We start from the raw sequence: 23,197 nt of genomic DNA, 5'->3' as shown, positions 1-23,197 counted from the left end.
TGAAATGTGGTGTTGGAGGAGAGCTTTGCAGATACCATGGACCGCGAAAAAGACAAATAATTGGGTGTTAGAACAAATTAAACCAGAACTGTCACTAGAAGCTAAAATGATGAAACTGAGGTTATCATAGTTTGGACACATAATGAGAAGACACGAGTCGCTAGAAAAGACAATAATGCTGCAAAAATCAGAAAGGAGTAGAAAAAGAGGAAGACCAAACAAGTGATGGATTGATTCTATAGAGGAAGCCACAGACCTGAACTTACAAGATCTGAACAGGGTGGCTTATAACCGATGGTAATGAAGGTCGCTGATTCATAGGGCTGCCATAAGTTGTAATCTACTTGACGGCATATAACAACAAACTCCTAACAGTAACATGTGCCAAACCCCTGTAGTTCTCTGGCTTCCAACATCTTAAACTGGAGAGCAAGGCTCACAATGAGCTGAAAGTTCTCCCATCCCAAGAGGCCAACAAAAATTACAGCAACTACACTACTGGTGAATAATACATTAAAGTCATTACGAATCTTTCACTATTAATATTTTAACAGAAGCAAAGATCTCTATTTTATATGTATGGCTTGGTCTTGACTGTGTCCCATTAATTACCACGCATCAAGCACAGAAGCATTTTTCAATAGCTCTAATTGAAACACAGGCCAATTTACTAATTAGCTTGAGAGTACAAGGAGAATACACAAAAGGAAATTGCTTTTTGTGTCAATACTTCTTTCTCTTTCTGCCCACTGAGAGTGGCGTAGCAGCAGCAACAAAGGTAGACATAGCAAGGTTCAGTGTTACAACTCTTTTTCACCAAATCAGGAGAAATTCGCACAGAAACAAAGTTGGGTTAGTCATGACGTTAAAGTGCTTTATGGAGAAGGGCCCAGAACAAAATTAGGACCTTAACTATGGTACAGAGATGCCCTCTGTGTTTTCTGAGTGGGTTTATTCCAGGGTCATTCAATGAAGCTGAATAATGGAAAATTCAGGGAAGACAAAATGAAGTATTTATTTACAGAGCACATAATTTGAAACTAGCGATGACCATCAATTTGGATGGCTTTAGAAAGAGATTAGACAAATCCATGGAGGTTAAGCTATCCATGGTTACTAGTCATGATGGCTATATGCTACCTCCGGGATCCAAGGAAGTATGCCACTGAACACTGGTTGATGGGGATCTGGAGCAGGGGTGGCTGACCCATTCATAGCAGCTAGTGCCCCCCAGTGCTTCCCTTAACTCCAGGGCTTGAGCCCTCTCTCTCTTTCCCCCACGCTATAATCACTCACATTCTGCCTGTCTTGCTGCTTGGAGTCTGCATTACTGTGGCCTGGCCACACCACCTCTCCAGGAAGTGGAAAGAGAAAATCCAGCTTTTAAAAAGTAATTTCCCATAGAAATATGACAAGACCCACCAATCCTCCAGGCAGCCTTCTTTCAATCTTGAGATTGGAAACACTGAGCCAATCAGAACTGAGTTATCTGCTGCAATTTGCATAAAGTGGTTCATTCCAGACTAACATTCACGAACAACCTATTGCAAGCACTTCAAAATATCCCCCTCCTCCCAGTTTCTCTCCAGTTGCTGGCCCTGGACCAGTTTCATTCAGGATGCTTTCAACCAACCATATGGCTGCTGACACTGTTCTGTTTTGAGAGAGAGGAGCTTAATCAACACACCACATTGGAGACTGAGCAGGAAGCAGTAGAAGGAGCAGGCAGGCAGGTTGTGTTGCTTTGGTTTAAAGCAGGGGAAGAGAACCATCACACGATCACTCAGTTTCTGTGCTATGAGAAAAGGATTTTCTTTCTTGCAGTGCAGGACAGAAAAGCTCTCCTCTGACACCCTTCTGTTTCTCTTACTCCCCCAACACTGTATGTGCCTGTATATATATGTCAAGTGTGTGCCTCAGTGACATGTGTGCTCTACCTATCCCTAGCTCTACCTGCTGTTAGCTGCCCTGCTCTCTGCCCTGTCCTTTGCTCCAGTAGGCAGCAGCCACCACTGAGTGCAAAAGTACTGTTGCATTCACGTCCCCCTTGCAGTTTTCCTTTCCTGAGACATCTGGATGGCCGCTATGAGAACAGAGTTCTGGACAAGACAGGCCTTTGGTCTGATCCAGCAAGGCTCTTATGCTCTTAACAGTTCTCTACAGCTCAGGCATGATGCAGTCAAAGAGAAGAGAAATGTAATGATCACGGGAGTGGAAGAGAAGATAGCAGAAGCATTACCTGAGAAGGGGGGAGGGAGGGAGCGAGGGAGGGAGGGAGAATTATAGCACAGAGGAAGGAAATGCTCAGCAAGAAGGAGGCTTCACGTGGAAGATAACCTGAGTGTGGATTTAACAGTAAATGCAGAGCAGAAGGGATGATTCTGGGAGATGCTAACAAGAAAGAAGTGTTCGGACCACAGTATCCTAGGTGTGAAAGTAAAAGAAAAATTAAGAGGTAGTTGGTGATGATCTCATTATTAGAGTTATGAACACAGGAAGCTGCCTCATACCGAGTCTGGCCATTGTTCCATCTAGCTCAGTATTAAACTGACTGACGCTGGTTCTCCAGGATTTCAGACAGGTGTCTTTCCCAGTCCTACCTAAAGATGCCAGGGATTGAGCCTAGATCCTTTCATGTTATCCCTTCCGTGGGAACCAAGGAGTTAACAAGATCTACTACAACAAAAAAGTTTGGGTAGGAAGGTTGGGTAGAAACAAACAGAACAGTAGACATCTCCACTGTTTGCAGCAGACTCATAGGGTGTTTCCCCCCTGAGAGATTTTGGGGACACTTTGTGTACAACGCAAAGTAGGAAAGGCAAAATAGCAAAGTCAAGGGAACCTGGAGAGCATCAGGAGGGAGGCTCAAAAGACACAAAGAACTGGCAGCTTCTGGCATCTCTCTGATTAAAACAGTGGGGGTGTACACATGGTAGGGAAGAGTTTTGAGGCCCCCATTTTGCAATCCCCAGGTTTGGTAGTGAAGTTGAACCTAAGGCTGCTAATATGAGGAATGAGCTTAGCCAGCCGCAGATAAATAATTGCTTCCTGCAGGGTTTTGGAATGGACTTATGTAAGTGCTAAGGAACAAGTAGTAACATCTTTAATTTAAAGTTATTTACAGTTTGTTCCTTGCACTTGCCAGTAAGACTTACCAAGTTTATATAAAAACCCCTTCATATTAGCTCTCCACCCTCCCACTGAAACTCAATTGTTACTAAACAAAAATGATGCTTTGTGTACAATCATTTCCCAAACTTACTACACAGTAGCACTGATTCTCAAATTAAGGTACAAAATTTTTAAATGGCTCACTGATTTTTAACTAGGCTGTTGCTGGTAACATTAAGAATACATTTGTATGAGGGAATCTCAAAGGTTTGAAAAGATCCCAAGCAAAGCAAAACTCTCTTAGATTGGTAAAGAGCTTGGGATTCCTCAGAGAAAGGAAGATGCTCAAAATATGAAACAGCAAATTGCCTGTGACAGCCATCTTTATTCCTGGGTAACAAGAACGAGACCTTGGGGTCATAGTGGATAGTTCAGTGAAGATATTGACCCCATGTGGAGCAGCTGTGAAAACAGTAGATTCAGTGCTGGGGATCATTAGGAAAGTAATTGAAAATCAAATTACCCAGATCACAATGCCATAACAAATCCACGGTGTGACTGCATTTGGAATACTGTGTACAGTTCTGGTCACCTCACCTCAGAAAGATATTGGAGAGTTGGAAAAGGTTCCAGAAAGGGCAACCAGAATGATTAAGGGCATGGAGCAACTGCTCTATGAGGAAAGGTTTCAGCATTTGTGGCTTTAGAGAAAAGGTGAGTAAGAGGTGACATGATAGAAGTGTATAAAATTATGCATGGCATGGAGAAGGTGGATACAGAAATTTTTTTCTCCCTTGTCTCATAACACTAGAACTCATGGACATCCAGTGAAGCTAAATGTTGGAAGATTCAGGACAGACTAAAGAACGTACTTTTTCACATAGCACATAGCTAAACTGCAATTCACTCCCATAGGAGGCAGTGATGGCCACCAACTTAAATTGCTTTAAAAGAGAATTTGACAAATATATGGAGTATGCTATCAATGGCTACTAGCCACAGTGGCTATGTTCTGCCTCTGTGGTTTGAGGCAGCATGCTTCTGAATGCCAGTTGCTGCAGACTGCAGCAGGGAAGAGTGCTCTTGCATTCAGATCCTGCTTGCGGACTTCCCATGGGCATCTGGTTGGCCACTGTGAGAACAAGATGCTGGACTAGATGAGCCATTGGCCTGATCCAGCAGGCTGTTCTTCTGCTCTTATGTTCTTCATGGGAGAAGAAAGATAGATGCTCAGTGAAAGATCAGGGAAGCAATGCTGTGGAATGTGGGGGCATGTGTCAAACGGGTGTGTCATGTGCCATGATTCAGTGGGGAAAAGATTGGGACAAGAGTACACACTTTCCAACACCTGACTGGAAAATAGGTACATTTTCTGCGTTTCAAGGAAACAAGGGATTCAGTATTTAGTGTCCTATGGAAGAGCAAAATGTTTGTGTTTGTTTTTTGGCAAATGTGTGGACCCCAAATTCTTTGCCAAATAACCAGCAACCCTCTTGACAAAAACAAAAAAACACAACACTTTTCCTTGAAAAATTGTGGTATTAATTTATGTGTAAATTTCTTTATTAGGGTCCTCATTATTCTATCTTTAAGGATAAGAATCTTTCCAAAGTAGCTTAGGCAGTAAAATAGTAATAAAACCACAAACTAGAAGAGTATCAAAAACTCAAAATGCATCAGGATAAAAAAACATTTTTGCCCCCTTTCGCCTCCCCAACCTTTGTCCCCATCACTTCCTGCCTATGTGCAGGAAGAACATGTACCAGACCATTTCCAGTGAGTTTCTATGTAGAGCAGCAGGCAGTGGAGACTGGTGGCCCTGATGTCAGAGGGGCAGTGAATCCCCTCCAGGTTTTAGCCTGAACTTTCAAGGAGGTGTCAAATGTGCTGAAAGTTGTCTGCACTGCCTCCTGGATTATGCCCGCCCCAACTGTCACTAGGAATAGAAGGATACGTCAATTTTGGTTCTTTCCATTTATTGTTTTTCCAAGTCTTAAATTCAGTTCTCCACATTTCTGCAGCAATTTGCCATTTTTTTTAAAAAAAACCTCATGAAAATTCTTCAGCATTTTAGTGCAGATTTCTTCTAATAACATTTTATGCAGTTTGACTAATGTACACATTTTTGCAAGCAATTTCTCTTAAAATTATGCATTTTGAATGCTATTTTCACTAATACCTGAATGATCGTCTTACCCCTTATATGCCCAGTCGATCACTGCACTCTGCTGGTTAGGGCTTGCTGCAGATACCTTCCCAGCATTTGTCGAATCAATCATATGGCATGAGTAACAGTGAATCTGTGCTCTTATCAGGAGGTCCGTTGGAACATAGGAAGGCAGACCTATAATGTTGTGGCACTTTGAAATTCCCTCTCTTTAAAGATTAGAGAGGCATCATCTCTGTTATCTTTTCAACACCTATTGAAGACCTTCCTTTTTCAACAAGCATTTTAAATAAAGACCTTATCCCAGTAAGCATCTGTGTTGGAATTGCTTTTTTAAGATGTTTTTAAAGTTGTTTTTTAAAGAAGTTTTAAAGATTTTTGTTTTAATATGTTTTAGAGTCGTTCGTTGTTAAGGTGCTTTAAAGTGCTTTTAGTAGATTTTTTGCTGCCCTGGGCTCCTTCTGGGAGGAAAGGCAAAATATAAATTTAATAAATAAATAAATTTTCATTTTATGCACACTTTCCCCTAATATATGCATTTTTGTAAACAATGGTTGGAGAACTGCATCACAAAATTCAGATAAATGTGAATTTCAAAGGATAGCATTGGTTTGGTTCTCATATTGTTTTGGAAAATGTGAATATGATCAATTTAGCTTTCAATATGAACTGAATCTAATTTCTCCCCCATCCCTGATTGTCACCCCTCTCTGCCCTCACCTTAAAGTCAGAGCAGTGTCTTCTGCTAAGCTCTCCAGGACAAAAACCAGCAACAGAAGTTGTAGGGTTTTCAAGCCTAATGATCCTGTTGGTCAAATGCGAGAGCACAAAATTTTGATGTTGTAACCAATGATCGTACCACAAAGAAGGTGCAGAAAGAACATTTGACAGATTAGGAAATCAGATGGAATGGCATTTATTGACACCTAAGGGAACCTGTGAAAGTTTGCCAATCACCCCTTTTAAAAACAGAAAAAATATAAATTTACAGGTGTTTCACTGACTTTGAAAAAACTGATCAAGCAAATATGACTTCAGGTCTCTCTCTCTCTCTCTCTCTCTCTCTCTCTCTCTCTCGTGTGTGTGTGTGTGTGTGTGTGTAAAGATCATATGAGATGGGAGGAAATTGGCATTTTTCTGTGTTTTACCATCAGGGTCAGTGTGTGGTCTTGTCAAGCCCTTCTCAAATCATTACACAGAGAGACAATTGGTAGCAGATTCTACTGATTTATTTATTTATTTATTTACTTAATTATTTGTTATTAGATTTATATCCCACCCGTCCTCCCAGTAGGAGCCCAGGGCTGCATTTACTTCAAGTGGCACCATCAAATGTGGAGTTTAGGGTTGAAATCTGGAAACCCACAGCCTTTGGGGGAGCAGATAGTAAGTCACATTCTAAGTAGCAACTAGCAGGGGTAGTAGCAAGTTGTGAGGCATGCTGTGAAGCAAGAACTGCTCCAGCTACTCACTATCATTTCCCCTGAACCTCTCTGGGCCCACATGGTTGCTCCTGTTGTCTCGCTTCTGACACACACCCTTGTAGTTGGTAGTTAAGTCCAGGCAGGTCAATAAAAAATAAAAACCCTGTTGGATCGCCCCTTGCAGCTTTAGATGTGTAGAACTAGAAGCGGCTCATCAGGAGCGACAGAGCTTCTTTGCTGTCTTCCCAGCAGGTGTTGCTTACCTGGAGGAGGCAAGGTAGCAGGAATGTCAGCATGGTGGAAACACACCAGCAGGAGCATCAGATTGGCTGTGCTGGTGCATTGCACCACACCACTCTGCCCATAGAACTCTCTCTCTCTCCATGTGTATTTTCCCCCCTGAAATCTATAGGCTCCTGCTCCTGTAACCAATAGGCAATGGCATGTCAGTGCAATAGGCTGCGTTTTTGTTCTCCTGAAAAATCCCCTCTTAGAATAATAGTAGAGTTGGAAGGGGCTGTAAGGCCATCGAGTCTAACTCCCTGCTCAATGCAGGAATCCAAATTAAAGCATATCCAACAGGTGGCTGTCCAGCTGCCTCTTGAATGCCTCCAGTGTTGGAGAGCCCACCACCTCCCTAGGTAATTGGTTCCATTGTTGTACCTCTCTAAGTTTTTCCTGATGTTCCGTCAAAATCTGGCTTCCTGTCACTTGAGCTCATTATTCTGTGTCCTGCATTCTGAGATGATTGAGAAGAGATCCTGGCCCTCCTCTGTGTGACAACCTTTCAAGTTCTTGAAGAGTGCTATTATATCCCCCCCCAGTCTTCTTTTCTCAAGGCTAAACATGAGCAGTTCCTTCAGTTCCTCCTTATAGGGTTTTGTTTCCAGTCCCCGATCATCCTTGTTGCTCTCCTCTGAACCTGTTCCAGTTTGTCTGCATCCTTCTTAAAGTGTGGTGTCCAGAACCGAACGCAGTACTCAAGATGAGATCAACCCAGTGCTGAATAGAGGGGAACCAGTACTTCACATGATCACTTCTGTTAATGCAGCCTAAAATAGCATGTGCCTTTTTTGCAGCTGCATCACACTGTTGGCTCATATTCAGCTTGTGATCAACAACAATTCCAAGATCCTTCTTGCATTGTAGAATTGCTGAGCCAAGCATCCCCCATCTTATAACTGTCTTTTTCTTAGGTGTAGAACTTTCCAGTTATCCCTATTAAATTTCATTCTTTTGTTTCAGCACAATGCTCCAGCCGATCAAGATCCCTTTGAATGTTGTTTCTATCTTCCAAGGTATTAGCTATCCCTCCCAATTTTGTATAATCTGAATTTGATAAGCATTTCCTATACCTCCTCATCCATGTCATTGATAAAAATGTTGAAGAGCATTAGGCCCAGGACCAAGCCCTGTGGTACCCCACTCATTTACTCCCCCAGTTTGAGAAGGAGCCATTGATAAGCACTCGGAGTATGATTCTGTAGCCAACTGTGGATCCACCTGATAGCTGTTCCATCCAGCCCACATTTAGCTAGCTTGCTAATCAGAATATCATGGCACACTTCGTTAAAAGCTTTGCTGAAGTCAAGATATATTATGTCCACAGCATTCCCACAGTCTATTAGGGAGGCTACCTGATCAAAAATGAGATAAGACTGGTCTGGCAGGATTTGTTCTTGAAGATAAGGGCAACATTAGCCCTCCTCCAGTCATCTGGCACTTCACTCATCCTCCACTATTTCAAAAAGATAATAAACAGCACTTCCGAGAGGTCTTCAGCCAATTCCTTCAATACTCTAGGATGCAGTTCATCTGTCTCTCTTGACCCTTGCAATCTCCATCTTCTCTTATCTGCTGCCCTGCCTCAGTCTGACACCAAGACGATTTGCTCCTGTTCATCATTTTGGGGAAAATGAATGTTTCCATATGTCAATGAAACAAGCCTTATATTAATTGATTAAAAAGCTACCACTGGGAACCAGATGTCAGTACTCCTACTCTTGACATTTATTTCTGTTTGCACATATAAGTTGATGCTGCTCCAGTTGTCTGGAAGCAGAGAAAGGAGAGTGATTAGTGATGGGTCACTCCTGAAGACTTACCTCAGCAAGAACACCAATGTGGCCTCCCAGTGCTTTTGATTGCCATGCTAGAGTTTTAGATGGGCTTTGTGCTGCTTTAGATGTACCTAGCTGTGGAGGAACATCATGTCTGGTACACAGCTGACAGATGGGGGTGTGGAAAGGGGAGGATTGCACCAAGTGCCCACCTGAGATGCAGCTGGAATTCAAGGTTTGCGAGTAAGAGCTGCTCAGCTGATCCAAACGCTCTTTGGATCTCTCCCTTTTCATTAAGGTGGATGTAACTGTCAAACCTGCTAGGCTGAACATCTCTCCTGTGCCTGAGTCCGGCTCGATTAATTTCCAAAGTCTGTCACGACGTTCTCATGGCAGAGTGTCAAAGAGCTTCTCTTGATTATTTGTTCTCTTGCTTTTGGTGCCTGCTTGTCACACCTTTCATATTGACATGACATCTTCCCAGAACATTGTAGCTCTTTCTGGCTCTCTGTACACTTCCAGGTGGGAACTGCCAGGCACTGGGGACAATGGGGCAAGGTAGCAATGTGTGGGCTTTTGCTGAGTTATCAGCAAAAGAATACCCAGTATCTTTTTGATTTGCTTTTTCTTTTGAACATGAAATATCATCCTCAAGATTGAAAGCCGGACACCTAACCCCTCCAAGCAACAATAATCAGAGATCTGGACCACACTTTTTCAGTGGGATTCATACTTTTCAGGGTTCCAGCCAGCCATGACTTCCTCCAGCATGCCATTCCATTCCCCACCCCCAGGTTTCTATTTTTGTTTTCCAGCTGCCTCTATACTACAGAATATGTTTAGTCCTCCGTGGGTTTTTTCCTGTTCCCCCCCCCCAAATTAAAGCTCTTGCAAACCTTGTAGTTTTTCTAGGGCTGGGGCAGAAATTCAGTGTTCTCATTCAAACACAATCCCCCAAAATACACAAACCCCAACACAGCCCTTTTGAAATTTGCACTTCTCTGAATTTCGCAGTGCAGTTCTCCAGCTGAGAATATGTACACAAATGCATATACTAGGGTAAATGTGCATATAAATGCATATATTAGTGAAAGTAACATACAAAAATGCCTTATTATCAGGAAACTTGCTTTGTAAAAATGTGTATATTAGGGGAAATTGCATACAAACATGCTTCTGAGAAGAATTTCACCCTAAAATGCTAATGAATGTTCATGAGGGCTTTAAAAAAAATCACAAAATTAAGTGGCAATGTGAAGAACCAAACTTAAGATTGGAAAGATGAGAAACAGAGAGAAAACACAATCCAGATATTCTCACTGCCCTAGGTTCTCCCAAGCATACTGATACTTTTCTTTGTTCCTCAATGGGCCTGTTTTGGCTGATTTCTGTCAGCACTCACCCTGCCCCCCAGTTTGTTATTAGAGGGGGTTATCATCTGTTATGCACATTAACTGGTGGAAAGAGTAAGCTGTTCTTCATTTAGTACTTCATCTTGTGCTGCAAGTTAGTGTTTGCTAACAGAGTTTAGTGTTTTGGGTTTTTTTTACCAGTTGCTCAGTATAAATGTAATAGATTACTGTAAGAGATTTCTGAGGCTGCCACCAGATAATAAATCTTCACACATTCCATTTATCTTGAAAATTTGAACACATGAAGCCACCATCCTGGATCAGATCTCCAGCTCACACACAACAAAAATATGCAAGATGCAATAAAAATATTTGTTATCCTTTAAACAGAGCTGGTGATCTTACCCGAATTTTGGATTCACAGCCAGTATTTTGGATTCACAGCCAATATTTTAGAAGCAAAACATTTCATAACATTTGCTTGCATTTGTTCCTTGTTATCCTTCCTTGCTTCACCTAACCTATCCCCTATCTCAATTTTGATTGTAAGCTCTTTGAAGCAAAACCCGTCTTTCGCTTATCTGCAAAGTTCCATGTTGTACACTGATAGTGTTATATGGTTGACATGCATGGTATTATTATATAGGTCAGATAAAAGGGTTCTCACGTAGGAAGTTGGGGTTCTATAATATTTAAGGTAACATATTTCTGTTGCTGCATCCAAACACAATTCAATACTCAAGGAACTTTATTTTGGAAGTGGGAGTGAGGTTCTCAAAGGACAAATTTCAGCCCTAAGACAGCACTATTCATCTGTTTACTTGTTGGCGACCTGCCACAGAATTAAAATAAATAAATAGGACACCTTCTGCTTCACACTGAATCTTTGAATATTCAGCTTAACAAAGGATGATTGCTCTGAAAAAATCTTAGGGTCGTTAATGACTACTCTAAGGTGTTAGGACTGGAACACTTTCCTGTTGTCACAAAAATAGTTGAAGTCCTTACGAAGACTTTTAACAAAAGAAATCAGTTTCCGTCATCATACTAAAGCTTTCCTTGGCTTCTGTTAGAACTAGGAACTGGGAGGAAAAGTTCCTTTCATGGTCATGTTTGTCGCATCAAGGAAACCATCCATTTACTGGACTTGTTATCCAATTGAAAGACTTATTTGTAAAACAATTTAGAGCAGCCTTCCCCAGCCTGATGCCCAGCACAGACTGTGGCTGATGGTTTGAAACAGCTAGAGGGCACCAGGTTGGAGAAGGCTGATTTAGAGCTTGATGGATGAGCATCTGTCCCTGAAGAGGGGTGGTCTCAGAATTCAAAGGCTCTTGGTAATGTTTCTGCAGAGATTTTGCTAACTTTCTGGAAGCCAATCATTACCTTGATGTTGGACTTTAATGTTGGGAGAAACTTGCAAATGTTTTGATTGTAACCCCAGATGAAAGCAGCTTTCTCCTTTCTTTAATTTTTCCCTTTTCTACTTAATTGAAAAATGGAAATGGACTGCCTTCAACTCAATTCTGACCTGTGGCAACCCTATGAATAGGGTTTCCATGGTAAACAGTATTCAGAAGTGGTTTACCACTGCCTTCCTCTGAGGCTGGAAGGCAGTGACTGGCCCAAGGTCACCCAGTAAGCTTCATGGCTGTGTGGGGATTCGAACCCTGGTGTCCCAGGTCGTAGTCCAACACTCTAACCACTACACCACACTGGCTCGCTTTTCTACTTAGCAGAGATTTATTTTTATATTTCGCAGCAAGGTTCTCTCCTTCCTCAGTTCCCCAGGGAAGTGTTGTCTTGCTACTATTACAATAATTTTTATAATTTTAACTGTCATAAGTTAGAGAAGTAACTCCTTTTAAAAATGTATTTGTGCATACCCAAGCCATGGTGAGAGGTTTTGAGACTGTTTCAAGACTGTCAGCACTGAAGAACTAGAGCCCAGAGCTTGGAAAAGTTACTTTTTTGAACTACAACCCCCATCAGCCCCAGCCAGCATGGCCACTGGATTGGGTTGATGGGAGTTGTAGTTCAAAAGGGTAACTTTTCCAAGCTCTGCTAGAGCCTTTGTTTATTTGTAAAACAAGTCTAGAAAAAGAAGTAGGAATAGAACAAGGGGTGGCTGACATGCAATGGTGCCACCTTGATACTTGAGAGGAGTGATGGTGGCTATGGCTCAGTGAACCCAGGTTCAGTCCCTGGAATCTCTAGAAAGAGCTGGGAGAGAGTCACCACCATTCAGTGTAGATGGTACTAAGTTAGATGGACCAATGACTCTACTCAATATAAGGCAGCTTCCTATGTTCCTCACTCTGAAAAAGAGTGGGATTTTTAGTTTGTTCCTCATCCTCATTAATTTTTGGTAAAATGCATTTAATTAAATACATCAAAGGAAATGAAATAATAAACCAGATCCAGCCCTCCCCCCTCGAATCCAATTTGGTCCAAAGCTTATCTGAGGTTAGGCTACTGATGTAGTCTTCCTAGCTGTCCTCACTACTGCCATGCACCCTCCTTTGTATTACTTGTTGAGATAGCGGGGAGGATTTCATCCATCTGAAGACCAACACAGGGACTGAATGCTCTCACACTAGTGCATCCAAGTTGATTGGACATCTTGGGAGTTGTAATTCCTAGGATGTCTAGGTATGCATGATGCACCACACGCTGCAGCACGCAGAGCCTCAGTGAATCTTGTGGTCCACATTGTGTGAGGTAGGCCCTCCACACTGTCCCAGTAAGCAAGAAGGAAAATGTTTTTGTTTCCTCTCACATCTAAATCCAGCAAGGATGATCCAGATGTGAAAAGAGGCTTCCAGCCTCCATGGATTGATCCTAGGGCATGGGCTAGAACCTCATGAAGCTATCGGCTTGCTAAAGCTCACAGGTCTGAGTCTTATTTATTATTTATTTATTTATTATTTTATTTATATCTGCCCTTCCTCCCAGTAGGAACCCAGGGTGGCAAACAAAAGCACTAAAACACTTTAAAACATCAGAAAAACAGACTTTAAAATATATTAAAGCAAACTTATCATTAAAACAAACCTACAAACCTTCTTCCTCTCTTAACTTTTCTCTCCTTCCTTGATTATGCTTGCCATCCCCTTTCATTCAGATGCAATCCCTTCTCTCTTAATTCACCATGGGTGATGCTCTTTTCCCTTATTCCTGCTTCAGTCCATATTTTACTCCTGCATCTTGTTAGTTTCCCATGTTTTTGTCTGTTTGCTACTTGGCTCTCTGCTTGTTCTTTCTCCTTGTTCCCCTTCCATTTCATGCTCACTTTCATTCACACTCCTTTCCTGTCCTCCATACCAGTCCCCCACTTTCACTCTCTCATCTTCACTCTCTCCTTCATGCCAAGCTCCCCTCCTACCTTCATGCAGCCACTTTTGTTTCACTCTACCTCATCGGATTCCCTTCACCAGCACTCTCTCTGCTGCCACTCCTTTCACTCCCACCTCAGCACCTCTTTCTCCTCTCTTTCTCCTTCTCCGTGCCTGTGGCTCACACCCAATGTGTCTCTTGGCCCACATTTATTTTCTTTTGGGATGAGTGATGGTGCACCCCTGCTGTGTCACTTCCGGTCTGACTGGCTCACCTTCTGGCCACCAGCATCTCAATGTGCCAGGGAAGAACCCTTGTCTTGTCAGTGCTTTGGAAGGATGTCTGCCTGGTGACTACATGTTTGTTGCCTTGGGTTCCATGATGAAAGAAAGGTGGGATATAAATGTAAGACAATAAATTTTAAAATAAAATAAATTGATTTAAGTTGGTAGACTTATCCTTCAGGATTGTGCCTAACCCCTCTTTAAAGCCATCAGTGCCAGACACCGTTACCACATCTTGTGGCAACGAATTCTACTTTCTAAACTAAAAAGCCCCAGCACATTAGCTTTCCTCATAAGGAAGGTACCCACCTGTCCTTGCCCCCTGTTTATTTATTGAGGGATTCACCAGAGCTAACAAATCATAGCATGGAATTAACACTAAAAGTAATAAATAAATGTCTCACTGAGTGAGATCCAAAGGGTGTACAAGTGGGAGTTTCCTTGCACAATCCATCTTTTGTCTTCCCTCCTCTCCCCTCCAGCCACCTCCTGATCCCCCTGAAAAGCCTCTCTGAAAGGTTGGTGGGGACTCCTGAATAGCACGGGGTGTGGCTCTGGAAGTTGCAGTGAGAGGGGACAATCACCCAACATTGGGCAGAGGAAGGTTGTACTAGGGGAGCTCTTTATTTATTTACTTACTTACTTACTTTTATTGATATAAAAATAAATAGTTTGCAATCATAATTTTAAACATCAGTTAGCCCAGATAAAGAATTGGAAGAGATGGCACCAATGCAGGCTTCCCTTGAGGTGCACACAGTAGCTTTGGAGGGCTGATTTTTGCTGGGAGGAAAAGAGTTAAAATTTCCCACCCCACCCCCATGGTTCTGAGTCTTCCCCATTACTGCTATTTACATCATGGAAAATGTTTACATCAATTGCATTCATGTCACATCTTGTTTGACCTTGAGTCCCATGCAATAGTTCCAACAAACGAAACAACTCTTTCTGCCATTTTTGCCCTAACACAAAATACATTTTACAAAAATGTAAGTGCTTGCTTAAAAAAAAAAAGTATAGTTTAGAGACCAGATATGAGGATCTAGATGCCAATCAGCGGGTCTAATTTCTGTGTTTCGCTTTCAGATTTTTCACGTAAACAGAGTTTCACATTTTTCTCATTCTGACACCTTTCTATACATAAACTTTGGTGCTGAATGTCCTGCTCTGATAATATTTTCATAATCTTTGGAAACTTGCCATTTTTGAAAAAAAAAATACTAAGAAGAATATTGTTCTGTAGCCATGGTACAAAATAAAATATTAGCATCTTTAACCAAATGAATTGTGTCATAAATTTCCAAAAAATTCCTTCGAAAAAATTACCTTTCAATTTGCAATATGCTCATTAATTTTTAACAAAGAGTTAAAGATCTGAGTTGCATAAGTTAATGCTTGTATATGCACAGTGATGGGTAAATGCCTTCTGATTTTAATCCTATGCCAGCGGGGTTTTAGATGTAAATAGAGAACTGAAAATCCAAGTAGGTTTTGCAAAAAGAATCAATTATAGTAGTGTATTTCCATTGTCGACCCTCCATGGCGCAGAGTGGTAAGCGGCGGTAACGCAGCCGAAGCTCTGCTCACGGCTGGAGTTCGATTCCAACGGAAGGAGGAAGTCAAATCTCCGGTAAAAGGGGTCGAGGTCCACTCAGCCTTCCATCTATCCGTGGTTGGTAAAATGAGTACCTGGCATATGCTGGGGGGTAAAGAAAGGCCGGGGAAGGAACTGGCAATCCCACCCCATATATACGGTCTCCCTAGTAAACGTCGCAAGACGTCACCCTAAGAGTCGGAAACGACTCGCACTATAAGCGCGGGGACACCTTTACCTTTTTTTATTTCCATTGTCTGGTGCAGATGTTCTGCCAGACTCACGCGCTGCCTAGCAAAAGGTTTAAATCTTTACTGTGTTCTGTCATTCTTAATGGGTGAGTAAGCTTTGACCATCTAAATTCTCACTTTGGCTTCTTTCTCTGTCTCTTGCCCCAGCTTGCCTGCCCACCCCTTCTCCCCATTATGACACTTATTATTTTTCCATTCACAGCAAAACTATTCACATCAAGGTAATTGATGATGAGGAGTATGAGAAAAACAAGATTTTCTTCATTGAGCTGATGAGCCCACGCATGGTGGATATGAGTTTACAGAAAGGTGTAGTACTGGTTCTCCCAACTAACATTAACACTCTTCTTTCCTCTTTCTTTCTTCTCCTCCCTCTCTTTTCTCACTATCTGTAGCCTCTTTTTGTTCTCCAACTGCTCTGTCCTTAACACTGCTGTGTATGCACAATCTGTCACATGGTAGTGATGGGAGATAGCGAGATGGTGTGTTCTGTATCTGGGGAAGGGTATATGTTTATGGTGCATGTGGCTTTTGAATGTCATTGCAGACTTTGGAAGAAGTAGACAGTGGGGTTTTCAGATCCATCCTTGACACCACAAAAGTAGTGATGCAAACCTTTATGTTTATTGGAGCTCTTTTAAAGAAGCTCACACATAGCATTTGCTGTTGGCACTCTAATTAATGCTCCATGTCTGCAGTGCACAATCATCAGCACACCAATAATATTTGCCTGTTTTGCAATGCACAATGATCAGCAAACAAACAATTTTTGTTTAGCCCCTTGCAAAAAGGAAGGATCAGCTTTCTCTAGCCTTTGTTTTCTTTCTAAAAATATTTCTTTGGCTGTAATGAATAAAATTGCAGTCAATGGTGACATCACGAAGAAACGAAACTTCAGTCTACTTCCTTCCACAAACATTTGTACAATTTGCTGTTCACAACATGCTGTTGTATCATTCTTGTCCTCTTATCCTTATGCCAGTGCCACACACCTTGTCCATAACGCCACATATAGTGTCCCTTGAGTGTATTTTTACTTCAAACCCATGTTGATTCCATATACCCAAAAAGAAACTAGATATCTCCACATAATTATATAGAGGCAGGTTAGACTGAGACCAGTAGTGGTGTGGCTGGGGTTGTGTAGATACACCAGCAGAGCCAATCCAGTGCTTCTGCCAGTGTGTCCACACATCCTCGACCTTGCTGCTACCCTGCCCTGCCAGGTAAGCTGCAGTGATGACAGTGTCTGGAGAGTGGCTCCACCTCACCACGCTGGCTACCGCTGGCTGAGATAATGGGTAGAAACACCCCTTGTGATTGTGCTGGCTTCACCTCCATTTTCTGAACATGGGGACACACTGCACTAGTAAAACTCCACCCCTTTTTATTCCGAAACCTCAGACACTGCAGCTCCAGTGCGTTTTACCTTGAAGTCAGCTTCACAGAGACTTCAGAACGGATTAGCTGTCAACCCCATTGCCACTCCAGGTGTGTCCAATGAAAACGCTTTGCTGTAGGCTCAGGCAGGCAGGGTCATTAGTCCAGCGCTTTGCTGTAGGCCGTCTCAATAAGCAGTGGGGAAGGGCGATGTGTCCAGCCATAGCGGAGTAATTTCAAACTGCATCCAGAGAAAACTGTCTGGCTGCTTTTGAAGCAACTAGTGTCTCTGCAGCCAGCCTTTCCCAATGACTGCATATGTAACTGAGCAGCAGTTTGCACTTGGTCTTCCCATACCTGCTCTCTCTCTCTCTCTCTCTCTCTCTCTCTCTCTCACACACACACACACACACACACACACACACACACACTGTGCTCTTGCTCTTTGTTACCCTTATGACTTTTTCAGAATCTGAGAAGTTCCAGTATACCATTTTGCATTAAAAAAAAAAGGTTAGATGCAGCCCCTAAATGTTGTTCCACAGATGTTTTTCCACTGAGTCATCCAGAAGCACAACTTCAGGCTCATCCCTTCACACAATTGTTTTGACGTTGGCATGACATCCATGTGACTGGGGCTGCTTCAGAGCAGTGCCTTGGATGCTGTCAACATCACCCTGGAGGCAGCAGTGTAGATATGCGAAAGAGGAGCACATACACTGCTACCTAAATCTCTTTTCCTTAAAAGCCTCTTCAATACGTGCAGAGTTTTTTTAACCAGAAAATGATGTCTGAATAGAGAGGGTTTGCACATGTGACCCTAAAAAACACAATCGAGCTTTTCTCAGACTTTTTGTGTCATGTGTTATTATGGAAGAGAATTCGGAAGACAGTATCTGCTGCAGCCAGTGTAGATTTTTCATTTGCGTAAGGAGACAATTGACGCCTCAGATGAGGAAATGCCCTGAGATAGACATCTGACAAAGCTCTTGTCTGCTACTTATTTGTCTCTCAGGGCATTTCCTTCTGACAAAGGCATGCATCAGACGATAGCTGTTTTGTGCCACTTACCTACATGTGGTTTTGAGAGGCAAGGAAGGAAATACTGGGCTCTGGGTTCACATCCACTTCCCCAGAGCAAGTAAATTGTCTTAGAACTCGCCCAGGGATTGTAATAGAGAAGCCAAGGGAGACTGCAGAGTGATCTCCAGGGAAAAATAAAAGATGGGGAATGATCAATACTCCTTCTTTGACACTTTTTATGGAATAAAAGCAGCCTTAGTGTTACCACTAGCCCTTTTCAACTGCAGTTTTAGTGTTGGGATAATTAACCATTAGGAAGAAGAAGAACCAAGGCTGTGACATTTGGAAAAAGCATTTGAACTGCATTCTCACCAGCATCTATTTCATTTTGGAATGAAAATGAAATACTTACCTGGGGTGCATTCTGCCCAATACTGTGTAACACTGAATTTCTTGCACACTGAGCACTCCATTCAGCAAAAACAATGGACAAGCCACAGTAGGAACTACCTGAACGAACTAAGTGAGCATACAGGGTACTGGCCTAGTTTGCATGTCACTTGAAATCATAGTTAAATTTAATTATGATGTATAGGTGAATGTGCAGCATGCTGATGCGTGGTGCAAACGTCACTCCTGCACTCCTGCTGCTGCCACACTTCTGGAAGCTAAGCCATCATTTGGCTTAGTGTTACAGTCCAAACCTGGGCTTGTGGTTTGTCTCTCTCCAAACAAACCATGGACTGTAACTAAGGTGTCTTCCTGGTTTGCCTCTCAAGGGTTGTTTGGGGGAAACAAACCACATGTCCACATTAAGACATAATGTAAATGGATTTCTTTCAGCCGTGTGGCAAATACAGGAGCAGAGGAGGAGCAAAGCACTGAGGATTTTAGCCCCATGCACCAGCACACTGTGTGTTCCTCTTTAGATCGTAGTTAAGTTTAACTGTAGTTTAAAGTGATGTACAAACGAGGCCAATTACAGGTGTGTGATTTTAAAGGAAAAGAGAAAAAAGTCAATTTGCAAGTAAAGTATCCTAGATGGAAAGGTAGGGTTGTTTGTGTGTGTCTGAGTGTGTGTGCGTGCTCTAATATATTCATGCTCCCCACCCAAAGACCAAACCTGATACTACAAAATGCATGCATCAGAGAGAAAAATTGGCTCTTCTACTAAAACACTTTAGATATATGTGTATGTCTGGGGCTCTCGCGCCCACGGATATTTTTGATTGGCTACTGTTCAGCCAGCTGACAAGCTGTTGTTATACCATGTGACACTCAACTAAATGTGCTGCAGAAGTCACCTTCCACTAACCATCCACCAGGACCCGGCTCCCCTTCCTCCCCCTTGGCCCCCCACCCCTCCTTTCCTCCTCTAACGTCCTCTGACTCACCTTAAAGATCAGCTGCGACCAGCGTGCTATAGGAAGCAAGCGAAGCACTGCCCGGGGCAGTGGCAGGAGCAGGCTGCATGTGGGAAAGGTGTGGTGGTGGTGGTGGTGGTGCGGTTGCATCTGCTCCCAACCAGGCAACCCACTATACACACATGTCTTTCTTGTTGTCCCTACAGGAAGACCGTAAGGGTTAAAATAGTAGATGAGGAAGAATACGAAAGGCAGGAGAATTTCTTCATTGCCCTTGGTGAACCGAAATGGATGGAACGAGGAATATCAGGTGTGAGACTCTTTTTAAAAAACAAACAAAAGAAACCCAGATCCAAAACAAAAGAAGTGATCTGTTTTGCTTCCCGCTTTTTTCCCACCTTTTTCCTCTTTCATTTTTACACAGACCAAGTTGTATTCTTTTCCCTCCTATATTCTCGCTCTCACCCTGTTTCGGTCCCATCTCTGACTTTTTGAGCCTAGCTTATTTCAGATCCTCCTTTTGTGTGATGCTTGCGCCTTTCGGGCCGTATGAGCAGTGTCTGTCTGGACCATTTCTGTTCTCTTGTTTTCTTCCCCTTTTGGTGGTGACATCTTTGGCTTTCTCCTGCTTCCCTTCCTAATGCCGAGACTGAAAGCCCTCTTTTTTTCTTCTTCAAAAGAATGCAACTTGCATGGCTGCCTCTTCCGCTTCCTCCCCAGTTCTGCATCTTGCACTGAGTCTTTCCCTCCCTCCTTGTTGCTCCCTTTCTATGGCATTGCAGTGCATAACTTTTGGGTGCTGATGAATTTTATTTTTTAACACCTGCAACTGGAATTGCAGTGAACAAGTTCTGTCATAATAGTAATGAGTGTTTGCATTCTGTTGGCAAAAATCTGACAGCCCTGCAAGAAAATACTTTTGTTACTAAAACCTCATAGCCCTAATGTTAGAAGCTCGTTAAATATTCTTAATAGTAGCTGACTGACAGACAGACAGACATGAAGCTAACAGCAAATCAGCCACAAAGAAGTCTGTCAATTAAAAATTGACAGTTGAAAGTTAAGCCATCTTTAAAGGCATCATTCCTAAACCTGTTTACATGCATGTGGAACCTGCAGATCTCAAAAGGACGTGCATACTTGGATGTATCAAGAGTTTTCTCACAGTTCTTCTTCATTTCAATGGTTATTGTCAAGTAGGTCCCAGTAAGCCACACCATTGACAAAAATGGGCTGCATCCTACACCACTGAATGCAAAAGTCTTGAGAAGGCAAAGACAAATTCATTGTTAAAGTATTTTTATTTATAACAAAACATTCATTAAATGATTTAGATTAATAAATGATTTTTCCTGGTGTAATACATATCATGCAAACAAGCTCTTTTAGATTTATGACTGAAATAATTGACACTTCTAAATTCTACAGCCAGCGATGGCTCCCTAGTTTTAGACCACATCCACAACAGACATTTATTCCACTTTAAACAGTCATGGTTTCCCCCAAAGAATCCTGGGAAGTGTAGTTTGTGAAGGGTGCTGAGTGTTATTAGGAGACTCCTAGACTAATAATAGTAATACAGGGGACCCATTATTTATTGGATCTATTAAAACGTGTCTGTAGAATTTAAAAGCACAAATTTCTTCAGTCATGCAGCCCAAAGAGTTTGATTTATTTGTATCATCATGGGCTCATGTATGATAATCTGTGGGCTCATGGTGCAAAATAAAACCAAAAATTCAAACACTATACAATGCAGCTACTCAGTGTTTAAAATCAAGTCTTTTAAGATAAATTCTAAGTAAGCACTCTCCAGTACTTACTCATAATTCCCTAAATCCAAACATCCAGTCTTTCCAATCCACTCCTTTGCCCCTCACCTAAGGGAATGCCCACCATCCATAAACCCATCCAACTTGCTCATCCTCCCTCTCACAGAAGGCTTGTTACTAGTCCCTGATATGCTAGACCTTCCTCCCGCCCCCACCTCTGGCTTTCCTCATACACATCAACCCTATCCACAACATCCCTATAAGCTTTTTCATTAGTTCTGCTATTTCTGCACACTTAATCCCCTCTCCTGCTCTAAACACACATCCTGTGTGAAGAAAGAGCCACACCAGATAAGATGACGGGAGATCTGTGATGGATCTCCCATTGGTTTTTTCACAGCTAAACATTGCCATGTAGTTGGCCCAATTTCAGATGCACACCGCGGTGGGGGTAGGGAGTTAATTAACTGTATAGTTTTGCTGCAGGGGGAAATGGTATCTTTGGGGGGTGATTTCTTGGGGGAATTACTTAGATGATTGCTTTCATTTGGATATTATTATTGTTATTATTATCCTCCTGCCCTTCCTCCTAAAAGAGCCCAGTGCAGCATGAGGAAAAGGATTCAACTCCAGTTTCCCCATCCTGTGCTGTGGTTCCTGTCCAAGTTGAGCTACTTCATGGGTGCTCTTAGCTATGAAAAACTCACAGGAGATCCAGTTGCAGATCTCCTACCATATCGTCTCGTTTGGCCCTAACCTTCCATTTTTAATAGCAGAGTGGCAGGAAGAAATTCAGCAAAGACCATAGCTCAGTGGTAGAGCACATGCTTTTGCATACAGAAAGTTCCGGTTCAATCCATGGCGTCTCCTGTCTGAAACTCTGGACAGCTGCTGCCAGTCATTGTCAATAGTATTAAGCTATATGGCCTGACTCTGTATAAGGCAACTTCCTATGTTCGTCTTGTGTTGCTGAATAACTGAGGAAGCCACACTTTTTGCTGCTAATACCACTATTATAGAGACACTGTTATAGAGCCCCTTCCATGATTTGAGCCTACAGAATGTACCTCTTGTGAATAAATAGATAAATTGTTTTAAATTGTTTTTAAAAGATGTGTTTTAAATTTGTATATTTGTTTTTAATGTTTTAGTTACTGTAAACCGCCCAGAGAGCTTCGGCTATGGGGCGGTATACAAATACAATCAATCAATCAATCAATAGGTATGTGTCTGGCTACTATGTAGGCGACTACGTGGAAATTAGGGCAGGTGTTGATAAATCTATTATCTTTTGTGTGGAATTTTACTTTAAGGCTTATTTTACTCTACCAATTTATTTGGTAGAGAAATGAACCAGCGTGTGCCTCTTCCTTCCCCTGCTCCCAGATTAACTGTTCATCCTATTTAGTTAAATTCATCCTATCTTTGCTACCCTCTAGGCTTCTAGTATATTACCTAAATTGAATTAAATTCTATGTTGTTAGCTCCTCAGCTATTTTATGTTTGAATTCCCTTCAGATTTGTTGGCTGTAACTATGTTTAGCACTCATAATCCTATATGTCATCAATTTCCCGACATTACCCTCTCTTGTAATCTCATTCTGTGACAGTACCCCCACAAAATGCCTTAGAAGATTAGGCCCGAGGTGGGCATCCTCTTCCTCTTTCATTTGCAGCTTGATAAGAAACCCAGGAATCAACACCCACCAGCAAATATAGCTCTTCTTGCCAATGCCCTTCTTACATTCGTGACAGCAGATGTTAAAAAAAAAACCCCAAGGGTATATTGAACCTCTCAAGGCTGGATGCAGGTTGCCCTCTTCTTTCTTCTGCTGCTTGACTCCAAGGTTTCCCAATCTCGTTCTTCCGTCTCATGGTTCTATATGTTTCCTTTATCTGCAGTGACAGGGACCAAATCATTGTTGGGAAAGCATAGCAGGACCTACAGGACTTCCAGCAGATGATTGTGTCATCTTCCTGGATGTCCTACTGTCAGTTGCTTTGGAGTATCCCTCCAGTAAATCCAGTCTTTCCCCCCCATTATTAAAAGATGCCATCTTTTTTACTGGGCTGTTACTC

The 23,197-nt window shown here is 42.2% G+C and overlaps 1 protein-coding gene across 3 annotated transcripts in view; it reads left to right on the top strand.

Annotated features, from left to right (window-relative positions):
* The window catches only part of SLC8A3 (solute carrier family 8 member A3), a 214,186-nt gene that overhangs the window by 152,042 nt on the left and 38,947 nt on the right, over nt 1-23,197 (top strand). For 2 of the 3 annotated variants that reach the window (XM_061611157.1, XM_061611156.1), the window contains one exon: nt 15,782-15,888. In XM_061611157.1, coding sequence (XP_061467141.1) covers nt 15,782-15,888 — 107 coding nt within the window. Of the gene's footprint in view, nt 1-15,781; nt 15,889-19,552; nt 19,657-23,197 lie in introns of all 3 variants that reach the window. The other variant, XM_061611158.1, reaches the window with a different exon arrangement.

Source organism: Rhineura floridana, chromosome 2, assembly GCF_030035675.1.
Source record: "Rhineura floridana isolate rRhiFlo1 chromosome 2, rRhiFlo1.hap2, whole genome shotgun sequence".
Taxonomy (NCBI): domain Eukaryota; kingdom Metazoa; phylum Chordata; class Lepidosauria; order Squamata; family Rhineuridae; genus Rhineura; species Rhineura floridana.
Note: the sequence above shows the minus strand (reverse complement) of the source record. Positions and strands in the feature narration are given on the sequence as shown.